Source organism: Macaca thibetana, chromosome 12, assembly GCF_024542745.1.
Source record: "Macaca thibetana thibetana isolate TM-01 chromosome 12, ASM2454274v1, whole genome shotgun sequence".
Taxonomy (NCBI): Eukaryota; Metazoa; Chordata; class Mammalia; order Primates; family Cercopithecidae; genus Macaca; species Macaca thibetana.
This window is the reverse complement of record NC_065589.1, coordinates 9,676,328-9,695,875: the sequence shown is the minus strand read 5'-3', so window position 1 is coordinate 9,695,875 and position 19,548 is coordinate 9,676,328. Positions and strand designations below refer to the sequence as shown.

Sequence of the window (19,548 nt, the reverse complement as noted above, 5' to 3'; positions counted from 1 at the left end):
TCAGCATTGTGGGTAGCTGGGTTGAAAATAATAGTTCTTAAGTCACCCCATGGCAGACGCTGTTGACTGCCTCTCCCGCACCCCCTCGCGCCCCTCTCCCCGGTTGTAAGTGGAGGGCCTCTGTTTGGGTGCTGACCCAATCTGTGCTCGGAGAAGTGAGTAAAGACTGACTGATCAAAACCTACCATAAGGCCGGGGGCAGTGGCTCACACCTGTAATCCTAGCACTTTGGGAGGCCAGCGCGGGCAGATCACTTGAGGTCAGGAGTTCGAGACCAGCCTGGGCAACATGGAGAAATCCTATCTCTACTAAAAATACAAAAATCAGCCAGGTGTGGTGGCAGGCGCCTGTAATCCCAGCTACTCGGGAGGCTGAGGCAGGAGAATCACTTGAATCCAGGGGGCGGAGGTTGCAATGAACCAAGATTGTGCCATTTCACACCAGCCTGGGCCAAAGAGCGAAAACCTACCAGGATAGTTCCTTGCCCCTTGCCAGTGGTGGGTTAGACACAGGCATGAGGCATAGCCTGGCTGCAGTGGTATGAGTGCTGGTGTCCTCCTAGATTCATACGTTGGAACCTAATACCCAGTGTGAGAGTTTTAAGAGATGGAGCCTTTGGAAAGTGACTAAGACATGAGGGCACTGCCTCTGTGAGAGGGATTCATGCCCTCCCTTATAAAAGAGGTGGATAGGGCCAGGCAGAGTGGCTCATGCCTGTAATTCCAGCACTTTGGGAGGCTGAGGTGGGTGGATCACGAGGTCAGGAGTTTGAGACCAGCCTGGACAACATGGCAAAACCCCATCTTTACTAAAAATACAAAAATTAGCTGGGTGTATTGGCAGGCGCCTATAATCCCAGCTACTCAGGAAGCTGAGGTAGGAGAATCGCTTGAACCCAGGAGGGGGAGGCTGCAGTGAGCCGAGACTGCGCTACTATACTCCAGTCCGGGTGACAGAGCAAGGCTCCGTCCCCAAAATAAATAAATAAATAATTTTTTAAAAAGCGGTGGAAGGGAGCTGCCTGGCCCCTTCCGTCCTGTGAGGATGCACCAAAGAAGGCATCATTTTTGAAGCAGAGAGAGCCAGCCCTCAGCAGATGCTGAATCTGTTGGCACCATGATCTTGGACTTCCCAGCCTCCAGAACCGTAAGAAATAAACTTCTGTTATTTATAAGCCATTCTGTATATGGTATCTTGTTACAGCAACTGGAACTGATTAAGATACTGGTCAAGGAGAGTAAGGGCACATCTTCTAAAGGCTTGTCAAAAAGCTGTCCCTCCCCTACAGACACTTGAAGACAAACTGCCCTTCCTGTTTCACACATGGCTCCCTGAGGATGTGATGCCTGGAGCTATGGCAGCCATCTTGTAACATAAGGCCCACCTGGAGGAGGCAAGCAGCCAGGTGACTGTTTGGCTGCATGAACCAACTCTGGAACTTCCTACCTTTGGACTCATTAACTGAGATGGGGCATTTTGTTGTTTAAGATCACTTTTTGATAGATATTGTTACCTGCAGACAAAGACTGTCAATACAAGTAACCTTAGAGTCTTCTCAAAACTTTATACTTTTTTCTGCGGTATTGAGAATACAAATTTAGACACCAATGTTTCTGGAGTTATGGTGTTAGACAGTTACCTGATACAGTGTGTAACCATTTCTCATAACCTTTCATTTTTATTTGCCTTAAATTCAGATTACAAAACGAGTAAGTTTTCTTTACCTGAGAAACTATACTAACATATTAAATTTCTGTAGTCAACGTACTGTCAATAGATCATGCTTTCCTATTTTATGTATTGTACATTTAGTCGGCACAACTTTAAATGGAAATAACCTTTACCTGTAAAGGTTTGCACTTGGAATTACCTCCAAGTGGAACTGAAGACTCCCACTTTTCTTCCCCCTTAATCAGCTTTAGGAAGCTGCCGTCCTTTCCTAACATTTGGCAAAGAATTGCTGAACTCACAGAGCTGAAGGCAGCTAGGCTGTTGCAGGGATCTGTTTAGCACAGACCTCAAGTCTATGACAGAGGTGAGAAGAGGGCAGGGACAGCCCTGGGCTGTCAATCAACACATCTGTTGAGCTACTATGGGTCAGGCCCAGGAGCCAGGAAAAGACATTCACCATGACAGCAGCAGACAGCTGCAGGAGGTAGCGGGAGGAACATCAGAGGCCCTGCTGCTTCCCAGTTGAGCACAGTGACGCCCCAAGCGACCAGACACTAGAGCTCGGGACCCTGCCTGCCAGCTTCGGACTTCTGCCACCGGCCCAGCAGGTTCAGCCGTCTCCAAGAAAGATAGCTCCACATACCCATAGTGCAGAAGGGAGGCGCGATCTCCTCCCCAACCTGGATGTTCTTCCTGGTCATGACACTGATCTTAGCAGAAGAGGAGCCCTTTCAAGAGGGTGGAGGTCAAAGTCTACAGTGTATGCTAAGTCAGATGTGACAGCGTGGCAGAGCTGGGAGAAAGGGGTTGTCAGGGGCCTTTGTTTTAAAATAAGGATTTTCTAATTGGCATCAGTTTCAGATCAGACCTTCTCCATTCCCCCAGCAAACAAAAGGAAAAGCCGCCACCGCCGCCACCACCACCACTACCCAGCCTGACACGTGGAGGGGGCCCACTGGGAACAAAATTCCTGGAGTCAGCGCGGCTTAACAGCATGCAGTGTGCGCTCCACCCCCTCAGCTTCGCAAGGGCTCAGCTCCTCTCCGGGCTCAGTTTAGCAAGATCCCTGCTAGGGAAGAGTGGGCTGCCCGGGAAAGGACTCCCAAGCACGGCGTCTCCTGTGGCGATGGAAGCTCCACTTCCCCACCGGAGACACGTCGCGTCTGTCCAAGCATTTGGGACTGGAGGACAGTAATTATACATTTAGTGAAGAAATTTTCCAAACCTAGAATTTTTGTTTAACAGATAGACTGTCGGCTGCTCTGACAACAATGAAGAACCAAAAGACTTTCTAAGCAGCCGGAACCATTTTCAGAGTAAGGGAACCTATATTATTCATTCCCGGGTGCCTCTCGTGACATGAGAACTAGCTTGATGTCACTAGTGATTTTTTTAAATGCAAGTATTAAAGTTCTTGGGTCACTATTTGAATCCATTTTTCCCTATTCACAGCGCTTCAGGTGCAGTTATGTAGCAGTTGGACCACACAGGCTGAGCCTCGGCTTCCCTTCCCGGCCGTATTCCTGGAGAGGCTTCCCTTCCTAAGCCAAGGGCCTCTGGGGCTCTTGCTTCCTCCCTGCTTCGCCTTTCCTTCCCCTGTGCAAAGTTGGCCACTGCCTCCTCTTCTTGAATTGCACCAGGCTTTTCCCAGAACCCCTCCACCCCCTTCACACACCTCCCCCTCTAGCCCAACTCTGCTCCCAGCAGCCAGTTTGGCTCCCAGGTCTTCCCTGATGGGGGATAGTGGAGTCCTCCCCACTACACAGCTCAGCAGCGCTGCTTCATCCCTTCTTTCTGGCAGGAGTGATAAGGGGTCAGAGAGTCCTCCCACCAGACAAAAGCTGGGTAAATAGACCTCTCCGCAGAGAGCAGGACAGAAATGGTCGCCAAAGCCCCCTTGTGCAGCGCTATTAAAATGCAGCAGTTTTGCCTGCGGAACCATTTAGAGCCAAACATGTCAAAAGCTTTCCTTACCCATGTCAGACGCATTCCTTCGTATGAAACACAACGACTTCCCATGAGCAGGAGGACCCTCAGAGTCCTCCAGGGACCCGCGTTTCCCAAATAAAGCCCAGCTACCGCGAAGACACCCACCTATTTGTTCAATGAGGTTTCTCCAGGAGTCGGCAGGAATGGGGTGGATCATCCGCAGGGCCTCGGTGAGCGTGGTGGGGCTGTCGGCCAGGGCCGGCCACTCCTCGGGCGTGGCCCCATTTCCCGGGGTGGACGACGACTCGCTGCCAGAGAAGGAGGACAGGCACTGGTTATTTTTAAGCGAGGATTCACCTCGGCTGGCTCGCGAGGGGCGTGGGCACAGGCGGCTGCTGGCCAGCCGGACCTTACCCGGGACCGTCCAGGGGCAGCGACCACAGCCGCCGCAGCCCCTCCCGGCCGGGCGGGCCCCAAAAGCCCTTTTTGTCACCGCACCAGGGCGCGACTGGGTGATTCATTTCCACACCAGCCCGCCCAAACCTCCATGGTTTTGGAGCTCCCGGGCAGGCGGTGGAAACTTGGCGCACCGTGCCCACTCTCCGGCGCCGCTCCGACAGCCCGACGGGTCCCGCGGCCAGGAAGCCACCCGGCGTCCCTCGCCGTCACTCGGTTCCCGGTCCCTTTCGGATTCCGATCCTCCCGTCCCCAGGCCACGCGGCACGGAAAGGGGATGCCGAGCGGGACGCGCACGACCAGGGCGCCCGGGACGAGGGCGCTGGAGGAGACTCCGGGCAGGGACCGGGGTCCCAGGGGCCTGGGTCGGGGCTCATCACCCACCGGATGGGGTACGGGCCCGACGAGGCCCGGGGGTGGGAGCGGGGGCGGCGGGGGCCCGCGACGGGGGAGTGGGGATAGGCCTCGCAGGGGGTGCCCGGGACCCGGGGCGCAAGCTGGTAAGGAGGCACGCGGGGGCGGCGCGCCGGGGCCGGGACGGGCGCCCGTCCTCACCTGCCGGGCAGGTGTCCCGCCGCCGAGTCGCGCGCGTCGCTTTCCGAGGTGGAACTGTCGTGGTCCACGGCGCAGGCGGCGCTGAAGGCAGCGGCCAGCAGCTCCATGGGGCCGGCGGCGGGGCGGGTGCGGGGGCCTGGTTGGGGGCCACGCCGGGGCCAGGGGCTGAGTCAGGGGCGACAAGCGGGCTGCGGAGCGGGGTCGCAGCGCGCGCGGCTCGACCGGAGCTGCCGCCGCCGCCACCACCGCTGCCGAGCACTCCCGCGGGCGGGCGCGCGCCTGGAGGCTCCCGGGGTTGCCACGGCAACGGGGGAGGCGGGAGGGGCGCGCGCGGCGGGGGCGGGGGCGAGGCCGGGCGGCGGCGTGGCGGGGGCGCCCGGGCTGGGCGCGACCCGGCCCCGCGGGCGCCGACTGCGGGTCGGGGCTTCCCGCGGGCCCGCGCCTTCCTCCCCCTCGCCGCCGTGCCCCGACCCGGAGAGGGGCAGAGCCGTGGGGGCCCAGGAGCTGCGCCTTTGCCTGCCCGCTCCCTCCTCGCGGCGGGGCGTGCCTGGAAGGGGCGGGCGAGGCCACCCTCGGCCCCTCAGTCCCCTCAGACCTCCTCCTTGCCCAAGCTGGGCACCCCCTGCGGTCTCCCGCAGGGTCGCAGCTCGGTGACCGGCTCTGAAGCTTCGAGCCTGGCCTCGGGGAATGTGTCCCCGCTGGAGAGGGTCTCCGTCTTGTCTCTGCTCCAGGCGGAGACTGGGGTCTCAGGGGCTCCATGCAAGGCCGCTCCTGAGCCTCTCGGTGGGGAGGGGGCCAGCGCGGAGGTCTCTCCCGGGCGAGTCTGGTCGCACGACGAGCTACCCTCAGCTACGCATGACCCTGGCGGGTCCGGGGTGGGTTTGGGGGCACGAGAGGAGGAGAAACCAAGTGCCCGAAACCTCTGCCGGGTTGCCATGCCCGGTGACATCGACTCCTGGACTCTGCGCCTTCGCGTTAGCTGGGTCAGTACGCTCGCGGATCAGAAAGAGCAGAAAGGCCAGCTGGAAGAGCGAGGCCTGGAGGTGCCTGCGGACCGAGCCAAGCCGCCCTCTGCTTAGGGATCATGCTGTCTGCTCAGGTGTGGCGAGGACATCTAACAAGATGCCCCCTCCACCCCGCCCCGCCGCCCAAAGGCCCCTGGCACGCTGCCCCGGTGTCCTTTTCCGGAGGCCTGCCGGCTCACCTGGGTGGGCCCTTGGGTGACCGCGGCCTGAGCCTGCAGCCGGGCCCGGTCCTGTTTACGCCCCGAGGATACCCCAGGGGCAGGGGTGGAGTGCGGAGCATAGTCCCCTGCAGGCTCCACCCACCTGACCTTTGTTTAAATTAACAAATTCTTAGTTGGGGGGATGTAAACGTTCCTAGTGGCAGCGGTGCAGTTACTCGTTAATTGTTTGGCTTTAAAGGATCCTTAACTAGTCTTGAATGAGGCAGTTGTGATCACGGGAGGGTTGGGGAGGAAGCTGAGAAGCATTAAACTTTTTGCCTGGAAGGGAGGTCTCCTTCCCACTTGGTCTGACTTCCCCAGCTCTGACTCTAGAAAAGCGTGCTCGTGCTCCGGTAGACTCAAAGCCAGTCCCTAAAGCTGCCACTTAGCCCTGGTTCCTCGTTTGGGGCAGAATGGGCAGGTCTGATCGCTTCATGCCCTTACGGCCTGAGAATATTCTGAGAATATTTGAGACAACCATCTGGTCTTTTCCCAAGCCAAGCACCGCCCTTCCTTGACTCACGCTCATGGACCCAGGTACCTCCATGCAGCCATCTCCTGCCCTTGGTGTGTTCCTGTTCACTGGCCATCTCCATCCGGCCATGACACATCTTAGGCTGTCCTGGCTGCTATAACAAAATACCATAGACTGGGTGTGATATGGTTGGCTGTGTCCCCACCCAAATTGCATCTTGAATCTAGCTCCTATAATTCCCACGTGTTGTGAGAGGGACCCGGTGGGAGGTAACTGAATCATGGGGGTGGTTTCCCCATACTGTTCTCCTGGTAGTGAATAAGTCTCACGAGATCTGACGGTTTTATAAAGGGAAACCCCTTTTGCTTGGTTCTCATTCTCTCTCTTGCCTGCTGCCATGTAAGACCTGCCTTTCGCCTTCTGCCGTGATTGTGAGGCCAAGTGGAATTGTGAGTCCATTAAATCTCTTTTTCTTTATAAATCACCCAGTCCCAGGTATGTCTTTATCAGCAGCGTGAGAGCAGACTAATACAGGGTGTCAACAGAACCCAGTGTAAACAACAGACACATTTCTCTTAGTTCCAGAGGCTGGAAGGCTGAGCTCAGAGTGACACTATGGTCTCATGCTGGTAAGGCCCTCCTCTGTGTCACCGACTGCCGACTTCTCATGGTGCCAACTTCTCATGGTGCCAACTTCTCATGGTGCCAACTTCTCATGGTAGCCCCATATGATGCAAAGAGAGGGCGAGAGCACTCTGGGCTCTCTCTCTCTCTCTCTCTTTTTTGAAATGGAGTCTCACTCTGTTCCCCAGGCTGGAGTGCAGTGGCTTGATCTGGGCTCACTGCAACCTCCACCTCGCGGGTTCAAGTGATTCTCCTGCCTCAGGCTCCCCAGTCGCTGGGACTACAGGCGCCCGCCACCATGCCTGGCTAATTTTTGTATTTTTAATAGAGATGGGGTTTCACCATGTTATAGAGACGGGGTTTCACCATATCGGCCAGGGTGGTCTTAATCTCCAGACCTTGTGATCCACCCGCCTCGGCCTCCCAAAGTGCTGGGATTACAGGCATGAGCCACCGCGCCTGGCCTCTCTGGGGTCTCTTTTATAGGGTACTAATCCCATTCATGAGGGATCCACCCTTATGGCCTGGTCACCTCTCAAAGGCCCCACCACCTAATACCCATCACCCTGGGAGTTAGGATTTCAACATGTGAATGTTGGGGGAAGGAGGGAAACAGACAGTCAGTCCATAATATTCCACCCCCGGTCCCCCAAAAGTCATGTGCTTCTTGCATGTAAAATACATTCATTCCATCTTAACAACCCAAAAGTTTTAACTTGTTCCAGCATCAACTCTAAAGTCTGAAGTCCAAAGTCTCATCCAAATATCATCTCAATCAAATGTGGGTGACACCCAAGGTGTGATTTATCTGGAGGCAAAAATTCCTTTCCAGCTGTGAACGTGTGAAACTAGACAAATTCTATGTTTCCAAAATGCAATGGTGAGACAGGCAGAGGATAAAAAATCCCATTCCAAAAGGAAGAAATAGAAAAAGAGAGAAAGAGAGAGAGGGAGGAAGGAAGAGAACAGGAAAGAGGTGACAGGTCCCAAGTAAGTTTAAAGCCTAGCAAGGCAAATTCCATGAGGAAGATTCTCCAAAGCTGGAGAATAATGCTGTCTGCCTTGATGCTCTGCCTTCAGTGCTCACTGGTGTGGCACTGTCACCCCCACAGCTGGGCAGGGCACTGTCTACTCTGTGCCTGTCCATTATTTGGTGGCTCATACTATGCTTCTCTGTCAGAGGTGTGAAGCTATCGTGTTTTGTGGAAAGTAGACATTGGATATTTAGTTGAGTGGATTTCTGGGCAAAGTGTCGAAGGAGTGGCTTGGTTCTTCCTGACAAACATAGTAAAATTTGAGAAGAGAGAAATAATTTGAAGACGCAACTGTTAGGCAAAAAGTAAGCAGAACTCAAAGATTTGAAAGAATTCTCAGCCTTTCTATATTACAAACTATGAGAAAACATTCAGAAGAAAACACCAAGCGTGTGATGGACAGACCATTTGATAAGGAGATGAGTGTGGGTGTGAATCACAGACTTAACCGTCCCAACAAAAGCCAAGAATAGAGGTGAGATTCTACCAGCAGAAACAGTGCCAGCTGGGCCTGAGGAAACTGAGAAAGTGGGACAAAATGAAGGAAGGAAGATTGTTGGACTTCTTAGACCCTACAGGACTGGACATAGAACCATTTGGCTGAAAACACATGCGATTCTTCCAGACAAGGGGAGAATGACTCAAAAGGCTATTCAGAAATCATTTGGCTGCCACTCCTTCAACACTTTGCCCAGAAATCCGCTCAGCTAAACATCCAATTTCTACCTTCCACAAAGCACAATTCAGCCTGGTTCTTTGCCACTTTATAACAAGGATGGCCTTTTCTCCAGTGTCCAATGACATGCTCCTCATTGTTTTCCGAGGCTTCATTAGAATGGTAACTGGTATGGTAAACTCCATACTTCTACCAACCAACATTCTGTTCACGATGAATTAGTATTGGCTAAGAAGATACAAATGTTCTTGACAGCTCACCTCTATTCTTTATGGGTTCTCTCCTGAATCACCTTTCTTTTTTCTTTTCTTTTTTTCTTTTTGGAGACAGAGTCTCGCTCTATTGTCCAGGTTGGAGTGCAGTGGCACGATCTTGGTTCACTGCAACCTCCACCTCCTGGGTTCAAGTGATTCTCCTGCCGCAGCCTCCCGAGTAGCTGGTATTGGAGGTGCGCACCATCGTGCCTGGCTAAACTTTTTGTATTTTTAGTAGAAACAGGGTTTCACCATGTTGGCCAGGCTGGTCTCGAACTCCCGACCTCGTGATCCACCTGCCTTGGCCTCCCAAAGTGCTGGGATTACAGGCATGAGTCACCAGGCCTGGCCCAGAATCACCTTTCAAATTCCATCCATGGCAATCTAGGCTTTTTTCCTAGCACGTGCCTCAAAACTCTTCTAGCCTCTACCCATTACCACTACCACATTTTAAGCAGCACCTTCACTTCTTAGTATCAATTTATGTCTTAGTTCAGGCAAAGTGCTGTAGTCTGGGGGCCTATAAAGAATATAAATTTATTTCTCCCAGTCTGGAGGCCGGAAGTCTGAGATCATGGTGCCAGCATGGGCTGGTTCTGTGAAGGGCTCACTTCCTGGCTGCGGACAGCTGACTTCTTGTATCCTCATGTGTTAGAAAGAGGGCTTGGGAGCTCTCTGAGGTCTCTTTTAAAGGGCACTAAGGGCCGAGTACGGTGGCTCACACCTGTAATCCCAGCACTTTGGAAGACTGAGGTGGGTGAATCACCTGAGGTCAGGAGTTCGAGACCAGCCTGGCCAACAAGGTGAAACCTTGTCTCTACTAAAAATGCAAAAAAAAAAAAAAAAAAAAAAAAATTAGCTGAGCATGGTGGCAGGTGCCTGTAATCCCGCTACTCAGGGGGCTGAGGCAAGAGAATCGCTTGAACCTAGGAGGCGGATGTTGCAGTAAGGTGAAGTCGTGCCATTGCACTCCAGCCTGGGGAACAAGAGTGAAACTCCATCTCATAAATAAGTAAGTAAGTAAATAAATAAATAAATGGCACTAAACCCATTCATGAGGACTCTGCCTTCTAAACCAACTTCTCAAAGTCCCTACCTTCCAATATCATCACCTCATGGGGTAGGATTTCAACAAAGGAATTTTGCAGGAGAGATAAATATTCAGTCCACAGTAGCCCCTAAACAACTAAAACTCAGTATACCTGACAGTGCACCCACCGTCTCCCCCAGTTCCCCTCCCCTGTGGCAAACCAGGAGCCACGTAGAACTTGGGCGGTGGCCTCCGCTTCTGTACTTCCTGTCACCCGGTGTGCCAATGGCTCACCAAGCTCCCTGGATCCCACAAGTGGTCTCTTTCCCTGGTATCTGGACTATTGCAAATCCCTCTTCTCCCCAGGCCATCCTTCTCTCTGTCCCTTTCGGGCAATATGGGTCTGATTTTGTCCCTCCCTTGTTCAAACATCTTGGTTGGAATTCCATGCCACCAAGGGTGACGCCTGGCCCCTTGTGCTCTGACAGGTCCCTCATCGGCTGTCCCATGCCTTTGTGATCTTGGTGGGGATTACTGGCCTCCCTAGCTCTCTGAGGCTTTGGCCTCTCCACACTTTTCCAGGTTCTGGCTTTTCCAAGTGCTGTTCCCTCCCCTAGGATTGTGCTCTCCTATTGACACCCTCGCCCTTCCAGGTCTAGGCACATTGGGTGTCCCCACCAGGCCCCTTCTGCTCTCTGACCTGCAGTTGCTGCCTGGCACTGGGATGTTCTGTCACAAGGGCATCCTTCCAGGAAGCCATGGGCTCCTCAGGATGGGCACCCTGCTGCCTCACTCATCTTTCATCAGGGGCCAGAGAAAAACACTTTATGAGGCCAGGCACAGTGGCTCATGCCTGTAATCCCAGCACTTTGGGAGGCCGAGGCAGGCGGATCACAAGGTCAGGAGATTGAGACCATTCTGGCCAACATGGTGAAACCCTGTCTCTAGTAAAAATACAAAAATTAGCTGGGCGTGGTGGCACGCACCTGTAGTCACAGCTACTTGGGGGGCTGAGGCAAGAGAATCGCTTGAATCCAGGAGGCAGGGGTTGCAGTGAGCCGAGATTGCACCACTGCACTCCAGCTTGGGTGACAAAGTGAGGCTCCATCTCAAAAAAAAAAAAGAAAAAGAAAAAGAAAAGGAAAGAAAAAGAAAAACACTCTATGGGCAAACATAGGACCGCCTGGTTTGTGTGGCTTCACCATCCCTGAATTTGGTGTAGCACTAAATGGGAGCTATTCCTTTTATGCTCTGGTGCACCAAAGAGGAAGGTTTTTTTTTTTTTTTTTAAAAAAAGAAAATATTAAAGTGAAATTACGTATATTAAGATGAGCATAAAGTCTTCCAGTAAAAAATAAGCTAAAAATATCTATGTAATTATAAAATCAGTTTAGAAAGTCACTGAGTTCTAAGGCATGTAACCTTCAGCTAAATTCCACATGTTCCATTTTCCATTGCGTTTAGTGCTTATTAGGCAGGCTGTTATTAAAATCTCCTTTTAACTGACATTTTGTTCTGAATCATTCACAAAATAAAGTACTGATAAATATTTCAAATATTTATACCTGACTGGCACGTAGTAGGTGCTATATAAATATCTGAGAATGGGCCGGATGCAGTGGCTCACACCTGTAATCCCAGCACCTGGGGAAGCCAAGGTGGGTGGGTCGCTTGAGCCCAGGAGTTCAAGACTAGCCTGGGCAACATGGCGAAACCTCGTCTCTAAAAAAGAAAAAACGACAAAATTAGCCAAGCATGGTAGCGTGCGCCTATAGTTCCAGCTACTCAAGAGGCTAAGGAGAGAGGATCACTTGAGCCCAGGAGGCGAAGTTTGAAGTATGCCAAGATCGCACTACTGCACTGCAGCCTGGGCAACAGGGTGAGACTCTGTCTCAAAAAGAAAAAAAATAATTGGTGAATGAAGTAATGTTATATTTTTTAAAATAAGTATTTAGTTATTTTAGGTGTTTTATCTAAAGATTTTTTTTTTTCCTTTGGGTTATAAAAGTTAAATATTGGAAGCAAAGTGCTTTCTTATTTACATAGTAACTTCAGCCTTCGGGAGTTCTTGGTTATTGTTATACAGTTTTTCTTGATTCTGAGGGAGAATCTCTGGAATTGGAAGGAAGTGGATGGAAGCTGAGATTATCTGGTTCAATACTTTTATTTTACCAAAGGAACAAGACCAAAGAGTTAAATTAGAAACTCAAGACCTGCCAGGCTTGGTGGCTCATGCCTGTAATCCCAGCATTTTGGGAGGCTGAGGCGGGCAGATCACTTGAGGTCAGGAGTTCAAGATCAGCCTGGCCAACATGGTGAAACCCTGTCTCTACTAAAAATACAAAAATTAGGCAGGTGTGGTGGCACATGCTTGTAATTCCAGCTACTCGGGAGGCTGAGGCAGGAGAATTGCTCGAGCCCAGGAGGTGGAGGTTACAGTGAGCCAAGATCGCACCACCACACTCCAGCCTGGTTGACAGAGTGAGACTCCATTTCAAAAAAAAAAAAAGAAACTGAAGACCACATAGCTGGCTAATGGCAGATCTGGAAATATAGGATAGTGAGTCAACACTATATTGTATAAAATAAGGAACTGCACATTGCTATTCACTTATTCTATTTTCAGGGTCACATGGTATGTCACCAGACTATCGAATGTTTAAAAACATTTGTATTGTTATATTTAGTAGGAAAATGCATTGAATTTTCTTTTTTTCTTTTTGGTAGTGAGAAGACATTTCTCAAATATATATAGGAAATGTGGTAGCTTTTAATTGACTGTGTCTTTTAAATCCATAAACACAGTAGTTTATTTTTATCACTCTCAGAACACATTTTCTACTTGCTTTGAAAATCAACAAATTTAATTCACAGAGGCAGAACCAGCAGTCGACCCACAGAAGGCTACAGCATCAAGAGTTAAATGGACCCCCAAATCTAGGGGGAAGGTGAGGAAAAGGATAGGATAGATGCCCAGGAAGGGACCGCCTCTGTCGCTGCGGCACTGAGGTACCCAGAAACCCACACTCTGTGGATGAAAAGATTTCGCCACAAGGAGACTTTCCAAAATAAACTGTTCTGTTGGGTGGCTGGAAGTACTTTACCGGTGAGGTGGAGGTGGAGATTTTCCCTTACTTTTCATCAAGAAGATAATTTATCAATGTGGGATCGTATCATGTTATGGAAATAAGTTAAAAACAAAATCAGTCTATCCCTGTGCGATAAAGAATTAACTTTACCCAAAGAGAGGTCTGGCTTTTGCCCTGGGCTCTTGGGAGGTGCTCTCTAAGCTGTTGGAATGTGGTGTCTGAAAAGAGGGTCTTTCCTTACCCAGGAGCCTTGGGCCACACTGGATAGGGTGGGGTCTCTGGGTCATGTGATATCAGCTTTGCCTCCAGAACGGCTGGAGACTGAGGTCAGCCACCTGGGCAGCCAACCAGATCTTTGTGACCAAGCCCCAGTAAGAACTCTGGACACCAATGCGCAGGTGGGTGTCTCTGGGTGATGATGTGCCATGCATGTTGTCACACATCGCTGAGGGGAAGGTTAGCGCTGTCTGTGACTCCCCAGGGAGAAGACCACTAGAAGCTTTGTGAGTAGAACTTTTCTGGATTCTCCCCATGCATCTCTTCCCTTGGCTGATTTAACTCTGTATCCTTTCACCGCAATAAACTGTAATGGTGAGTATAACAGCTTTCAGTAAGTTCTGTGAGTCCTTCTAGCAATTTATTGAAACTGAGGGTGAATTTGGGCACCCCCAAACTCTGCCATTCATGTCAAAAGTGAGAGTGGTCTTGTAGACTGTCCTCTAACTTTGCAGGTCTCTAATCTGATTTATTTAATTAATTAATTTATTTATTTTTGAGACAGAGTTTCACTCTTGTAGCCCAGGCTGGAATGCAATGGTGCAATCTCAGCTCACGGCCACCTCTGCCTCCCGGGTTCAAGCAATTCTCCTGCCTCAGCCTCCTGAGTAGCTGGGATTACAGGTGCGCACCACCATGCCTGGCTAACTTTTATATTTTTAGTAGAGATGGGGTTTCACCAATTGGTCAGGCTGGTCTTGAACTCCTGACCTCAAGTGATCCACCTGCCTCGGCCTCCCAAAGTGCTGGGATTACAGGTGTGAGCCACTGCACTCAGCCTGTAATCTGATTTAGAACACAGTGGCCACTTTCCTCTAATAGCCTTCCTTTCCTCTGGTCTCTTTGTCCCTCCCTCCGTCTGTCCTAAGTGCAGCTGCTCTGTTAATTTTCCTCACACATGTCTGACCCCACACATCTGTTATCTTCAGTACCTTGTAGGTAATTCATTGCTCAACAGAGTTAATGGACGATCCAGGCTGGGACTGCCCAGATGAAAGCTGAGTCACTCCTGACAGCTCCCAGGCCCTGCCCTGTCCTCTGTTAGTACTGCTGCATTCTCACCTGCCTGCACGGTTTCTCCTCCCAGTGAACCTGAGCTTTTTGGGGGCAACTATGAAGAGGCCGTTGATCTCTGCTTCCTCAGCACCAGCACTTCTAGGAGGCATTGGGAAGGGGCTGACTCATGAAGGGGAAGCTGAGTCAATACGGGGAAGCCAGTGGACTCGGTGGTGCAATGCCCTTGGTGTGAGTCTTTCTTCTCTGCAGTTACTGACTGAAGCATCAGCATTTGCTTGGTATCCCATCTTGTGTGTCTTGGGTCAGTGATGATTCTTCAACCGATCTCTTTAGGAACTAGCAGGTAATGGCTTCTGAGATTGGTGCCTAAAGCTTGGAGGAGGTAGCTAGTTATGATCTGTCTTTGTGAGTCCAAAAAAACCATCAAAACTGGATTCAGTGTTTTAGTGAAGTGAGGAATGTTTTTTGTTCTTTTGGGATGTGTTGCTCTGGTGGACGGTCATGCTTTTGGTTAACTAGGGAAAAGGCCAGAGAGATCAGGAGACACCTACAAACCCTCGTCTGCTTTAAGGAGAGATGGTAGCACTGGACGAGTTTCGATGATCATGGGAAGCAGATCCATCATCTCAGGGCTTAATTGCTGAAGACTGGAGATTGCTATGCTGAATACATTTTCTGAATCAAAAATAGATGATGGCCAAGAATTTTGCTCTGTTTCTGGGCATTAGAGGCAGCCTGGAGGATGTTGCTTGGCTAGTGAAACATTGGAATTTCCTAAGCATTTTGATGGTTCGTGTGTCCTTAAAAGGCTTGGACAAATTGCAGCCATATCACCAATTATGAGATGCAGACTATAGAAATAGCCTTCATGGAAACGAATTACCTAAAACAGGCTGCCCCAGATAACTCGTGGATAAGATGCTGGGATGCTTATGTGTTTATCTGAAACTGTGGAAAACGAGGGACGTCCTGAGATATTGGTTTCTCTGGAATATTCCTAACCAAGGATCCTGGGATACATAGGGTCTGGGGGTTTGGCTGTGGGCTTTCGACCAATAGAAGCATCCTGAAGCAAGGAGCACCTAAGGGGTAAATACTATAGGCCAGGTGTGGTGGCTCATGCCTGTAATCCCAGCACCTTGGGAGGCCAAGATGAAGGATCACTTGGAAGGATCCTTGAGCCCACGAGTTTGAGACCAACCCGGGCAACATAGTGAGACCCTGTCTTAAAAAAAAAAAAAGGAAATAAATAGTGTAATTTATTGGATATGCTGAGGGTGAAATTTGAAGTGAATGAGATCAGGAGTTGCCTAGGTACACATAATTTGGATGTCTGGTTGTGGCACAGGGCTCTTATATTCTTAATTACAACTCAAACTAGGCCAGGTATGGTGGCTCACGCCTATAATCCCAGCACTTTGGGAGGCCGAGGCAGGTGGATCATGAGGTCAGTTCGAGACCAGCCTGGCCAACATGGTGAAACTCCGGCTCTACTAAAAATACAAAAATTAGCTGGGTGTGGTGGCAGGCACCTGTAATCTCAGCTACTTGGGAGGCCGAGGCAGGAGAATCCCTTGAGCCCGGGAGGCAGAGGTTGCAGTGAGCTGAGATTGTGCCACTGTACTCCAGCCTGGGTGACAGAGCAAGACTCAGTCTCAAAGGAAAAAAAAAAGAAAAGAAAAGAACTCAAACTGTAAAGGAATGAATAGTCCCACTTCCACTTCCTTGCACTCAGAGTTATTCATCTTAAATCACCTCATAAACGATATAGTTATATATAATGTAGTGAGATCAATTTGTAAGTTAACTAAACAAATAGAAAGTGATATTATTATTATTATTTAAGTAGCCTACATTTAGTGCTAAAATACATTCACTATGGTAACAGAGAATGCATTGCCTTAACCATTAACCAAATGGAGCGAAACTTTATGAAACAAGAAAGAAAAATATTCACTCATAAACAAAGTAGACTTAAAGAAGTAGCATGTATTTAATAATTAGAAATTGTTCCTTGAAAATTACAAATGACTGGATTTTGGAAAAGTATCTTCCATAATGAAAAGCTAGTAGGTAATATGAAAACTTTACATTTCCTATTGAAACAGAAACAACTACCTTGCCCTTAACGTCCTGTAGAATGTTCTTTGTTGAGTTACCAGGACTAATTGTTCAAGAATTTGGTGTCTCGGCTGGGCACGGTGGCTCATGCCTGTAATCCCACCACTTTGTGAGAACGAGGCAGGCAGATCACCTGAGGTCAGGAGTTCAAGACCAGCCTGGGCAACATGGTGAAATCCCGTTTCTATTAAAAATACATAATTAGCTGGGTGTGGTGGTGGGTGCCTGCACTCCCAGTTACTCAGGAGGCTGAGGTAGGATAATCACTTGAACCCGGGAGGCGGAGGTTGCAGTAGGCCGAGATCATGCCACTGTAATCCAGCCTGAGCAACAGAGTGAGACTCCATCTCAAAAAAAAAAAAAACAAAAACCAAAACCAAAGAATTGAGGTCTCATTAGAAGACGAGTGTTTCGGGTAGGGATGGGTCCCTCTAGGAGAGATGTTTGAGATACAGGTGTGACGTGCCACTGAAATGCTTGTTTCTGGGTCCTTGACTTTGTAATGTTGACAGAATTCCTTTCTTCCCAAGAATTCATAGCTTTTCACTATGATTAATATTTCTCTTTCAGAGTATCTCATAAGGAAACTGGTGATGGCACCGTACAAATTAGCACACAATAAATGAATATCACCATAAAGAAAAACACTGTATTTCAAAAGCATATCAGAAACACAGCAATCAAAGAGTTTTGAAAATGAACAGCCAGTGGTTGCCAAGGTGTGGAGGTCGCCAAGGTGTGGAGGTCGCCAAGGCATGGAGGTCACCACAGTGTGGAAGTTGTCATTTGCCCCTGGGGGCAGGAGTGTGAATGGATACAACCTTTCAGAGGGCAGTCTGACAACGCATATCATAAATCTGCAAATGCTCATACTCTTTGGCAAAGAGATTCTACTTCTAGGAATATATCCTAGTGAACTATTGAGAGTCTGTGCAAAAAAAAATGAGCAGCAAGGAGTTTTTCACAGTGTTATTTATAACAGGGAAATATTTAATGTCCAATAATAGATTGACTATTTAAATGATCACATATTTCTCAAATGGAATACTACAGCATTAAACATTATTTTAGAAGAACATTTAATAATCTGGAAAGACATCCATAGTATTTTAAATAAAAAAGCAGATTGCAAAACTGGAATGGTAGTGTGCTCTTACTTTGTTTATAAATAGACTTTTATATGTGGAATTTTAAGCATGCACATATACTTTTTAAAGGACTAGAAGATTGATCACCAAAAATATTTCATAGTACTTGTTGCTGGTTGGTTGGGTTCTAAGGGAATTCTCCTCCTTTTGTAACCACCCAAGGGGTTCACCTTGCTGGCTGCCTAGACAGAGTCGATTCATCAAGACAGGGGAATTGCAATAGAGAAAGTAATTCAGGGAGAGCTGGCTGTGCGGGAGACCGGAGTTTTATTGCTACTCAAATCAGTCTCCTGGAGCATTCAGGGAGCAGAGTTTTTAAGGATAATTTGGTGGGTGGGCGAAAGCCAATGAGCCAAGAGTGCTGATTGGTCAGAGATGAAATCATAGGAAGTCGGAGCTGTCTTCTTGCGCTCAGTCATTTCCTGGGTGGGGGGGCCACAGGATCAGATGAGCCAGTTTATTGATCTGGGTGGGAGCAGCTGATCCATCAAGTGCAGGGTCTGCAAATATCTCAAGCACTGATCTTAGGAGCAGTTTAGGGAGGGTCAGAATCTTGTAATCTCCAGTTGCATGACTTCTGAACCATAATTTCTAATCTGTGGCTAATGTTAGTCCTACAAAGGCAGTCTAGTCCCCAGGCAAGAAGGAGGTCTGCTTTGGGAAAGGGCTGTTACCATCTTTGTTTAAGCTATAAACTATAAACTAAGTTTCTCCCAAAGTTAGTTCAGCCTACGCCCAGGAATGAACAAGGACAGCTTGGAGGTTAGAAGCAAGATGGAGTCAGTTAAGTTAGCTCTCTTTCACTGTCTCAGTCATCATTTTGCAAAGGCGGTTTCACTTTTACTCATACGTGTTTTTTTTTACCATAAATGTGTCACTTATGTAATAAGAGGGGAGGAAGTTACTTTAAGAAACAACATCAATCCCTTAATGCGCATAAATTTAGAGCATGGGTTCAAAGCGTTCACATAGCCATAGGGAGCCTGGTCCACTTGAAAATGATGGGCTGCTATGTAGTCTCCAGATTTATTTGGGGGAAAAACACCGCAATTCACTACATAAATCTACCTCCGTAAGAGCTCTTCATATTGCAAAGAATCACGAATTCAAATTTTACAGTAAATTACTTCTTGGCATCGTCAAAATTAAAGCACTTACCTGATATTCTAATCTGCCTGGTTATAAAAATAGTCCGTTTTCCAGAAATTCCCCTTTTCCTTCCAGAAATCCACATATATAAGTCCTAACCAGAATGCTTCTTCCTTTTAAACAGAAGCCATAGTCCCATCAGATGAGTCATCAAAGAAATCACCACCTCCACTCAAAGGCAGGTTTCCCTAACACCACAAGCCCTTCCCTGCCCTCCTGCATGCCTACATCCCACCTTTACTGGCTCAATGCCACCTCCTCCAGGAAGTCCCCCATCCCATCCTGTGGCTGGCTGTGTTTGTTCACTCTTAGGTCTCCTGGAGCACTTCATCTGGGCTATCAGAAACCCTGGTCACTTTATTGGGAAGTTAACTCTGTCCTATTAGACTGGGCAAGGAGACAGGACCTGGCCTGAGTGAGCCTGCCCCACTTGTCGCTGTGAGGGGCAGAGCACCTAGTATGCTTTTGAGGCTTTCTACGTACTTGCTGAATCAGCAGATCTGGGGGAAGCTTGAAAGCACGTCGACATTCTTTAGGGATTGTCAGACTTCTCGATAAATAATCACAGGGACATCTTCCAGACCCTTTTCCTTTCACTTATTAATGTAAATCTTCTCTCCTTCCTACTCCCTTAAAGGATGGGTGTACCACCGGGTACGGTGGCTCACGCCTGTAATCCCAGCACTTTGGGAGGCCGAGGCAGGTGTATCACGAGGTCAGGAGTTCGAGACCAGCCTGGCTAACATGGCGAAACCCCGTCTCTACTGAAAACACAAAAATTAGCTGGGGGTGGAGGCGCGCGCCTGTAATCCCAGCTAC

General features: G+C 49.2%; 3 protein-coding genes across 5 annotated transcripts in view; 1 reads left to right on the top strand and 2 right to left on the bottom strand.

Annotated features, from left to right (window-relative positions):
• Positions 1–19,548, top strand: part of DGKD (diacylglycerol kinase delta) — a 681,592-nt gene that overhangs the window by 118,555 nt on the left and 543,489 nt on the right. The window lies entirely within an intron of this gene.
• Positions 1–19,548, bottom strand: part of LOC126932571 (ephexin-1) — a 334,934-nt gene that overhangs the window by 45,740 nt on the left and 269,646 nt on the right. The window contains exons 2-3 of one of the 2 annotated variants that reach the window (XM_050751567.1): positions 4,612–4,869; positions 3,766–3,908 (exon numbers count right to left, since the gene is read on the bottom strand). In XM_050751567.1, coding sequence (XP_050607524.1) covers positions 3,766–3,908; positions 4,612–4,718 — 250 coding nt within the window. In that variant the 5' untranslated portion in view covers positions 4,719–4,869. Of the gene's footprint in view, positions 1–3,765; positions 3,909–4,611; positions 4,893–19,548 lie in introns of those variants that run through there. The other variant, XM_050751566.1, reaches the window with a different exon arrangement.
• LOC126932574 (ephexin-1-like) overlaps positions 5,582–19,548 on the bottom strand; it is an 84,959-nt gene continuing 70,992 nt past the window's right edge. The window contains exons 5-6 of one of the 2 annotated variants that reach the window (XM_050751571.1): positions 6,378–6,462; positions 5,582–5,658 (exon numbers count right to left, since the gene is read on the bottom strand). In XM_050751571.1, the coding sequence (XP_050607528.1) occupies positions 5,612–5,658; positions 6,378–6,462 (132 nt within the window). In that variant the 3' untranslated portion in view covers positions 5,582–5,611. Of the gene's footprint in view, positions 5,659–5,864; positions 6,463–19,548 lie in introns of those variants that run through there. The other variant, XM_050751570.1, reaches the window with a different exon arrangement.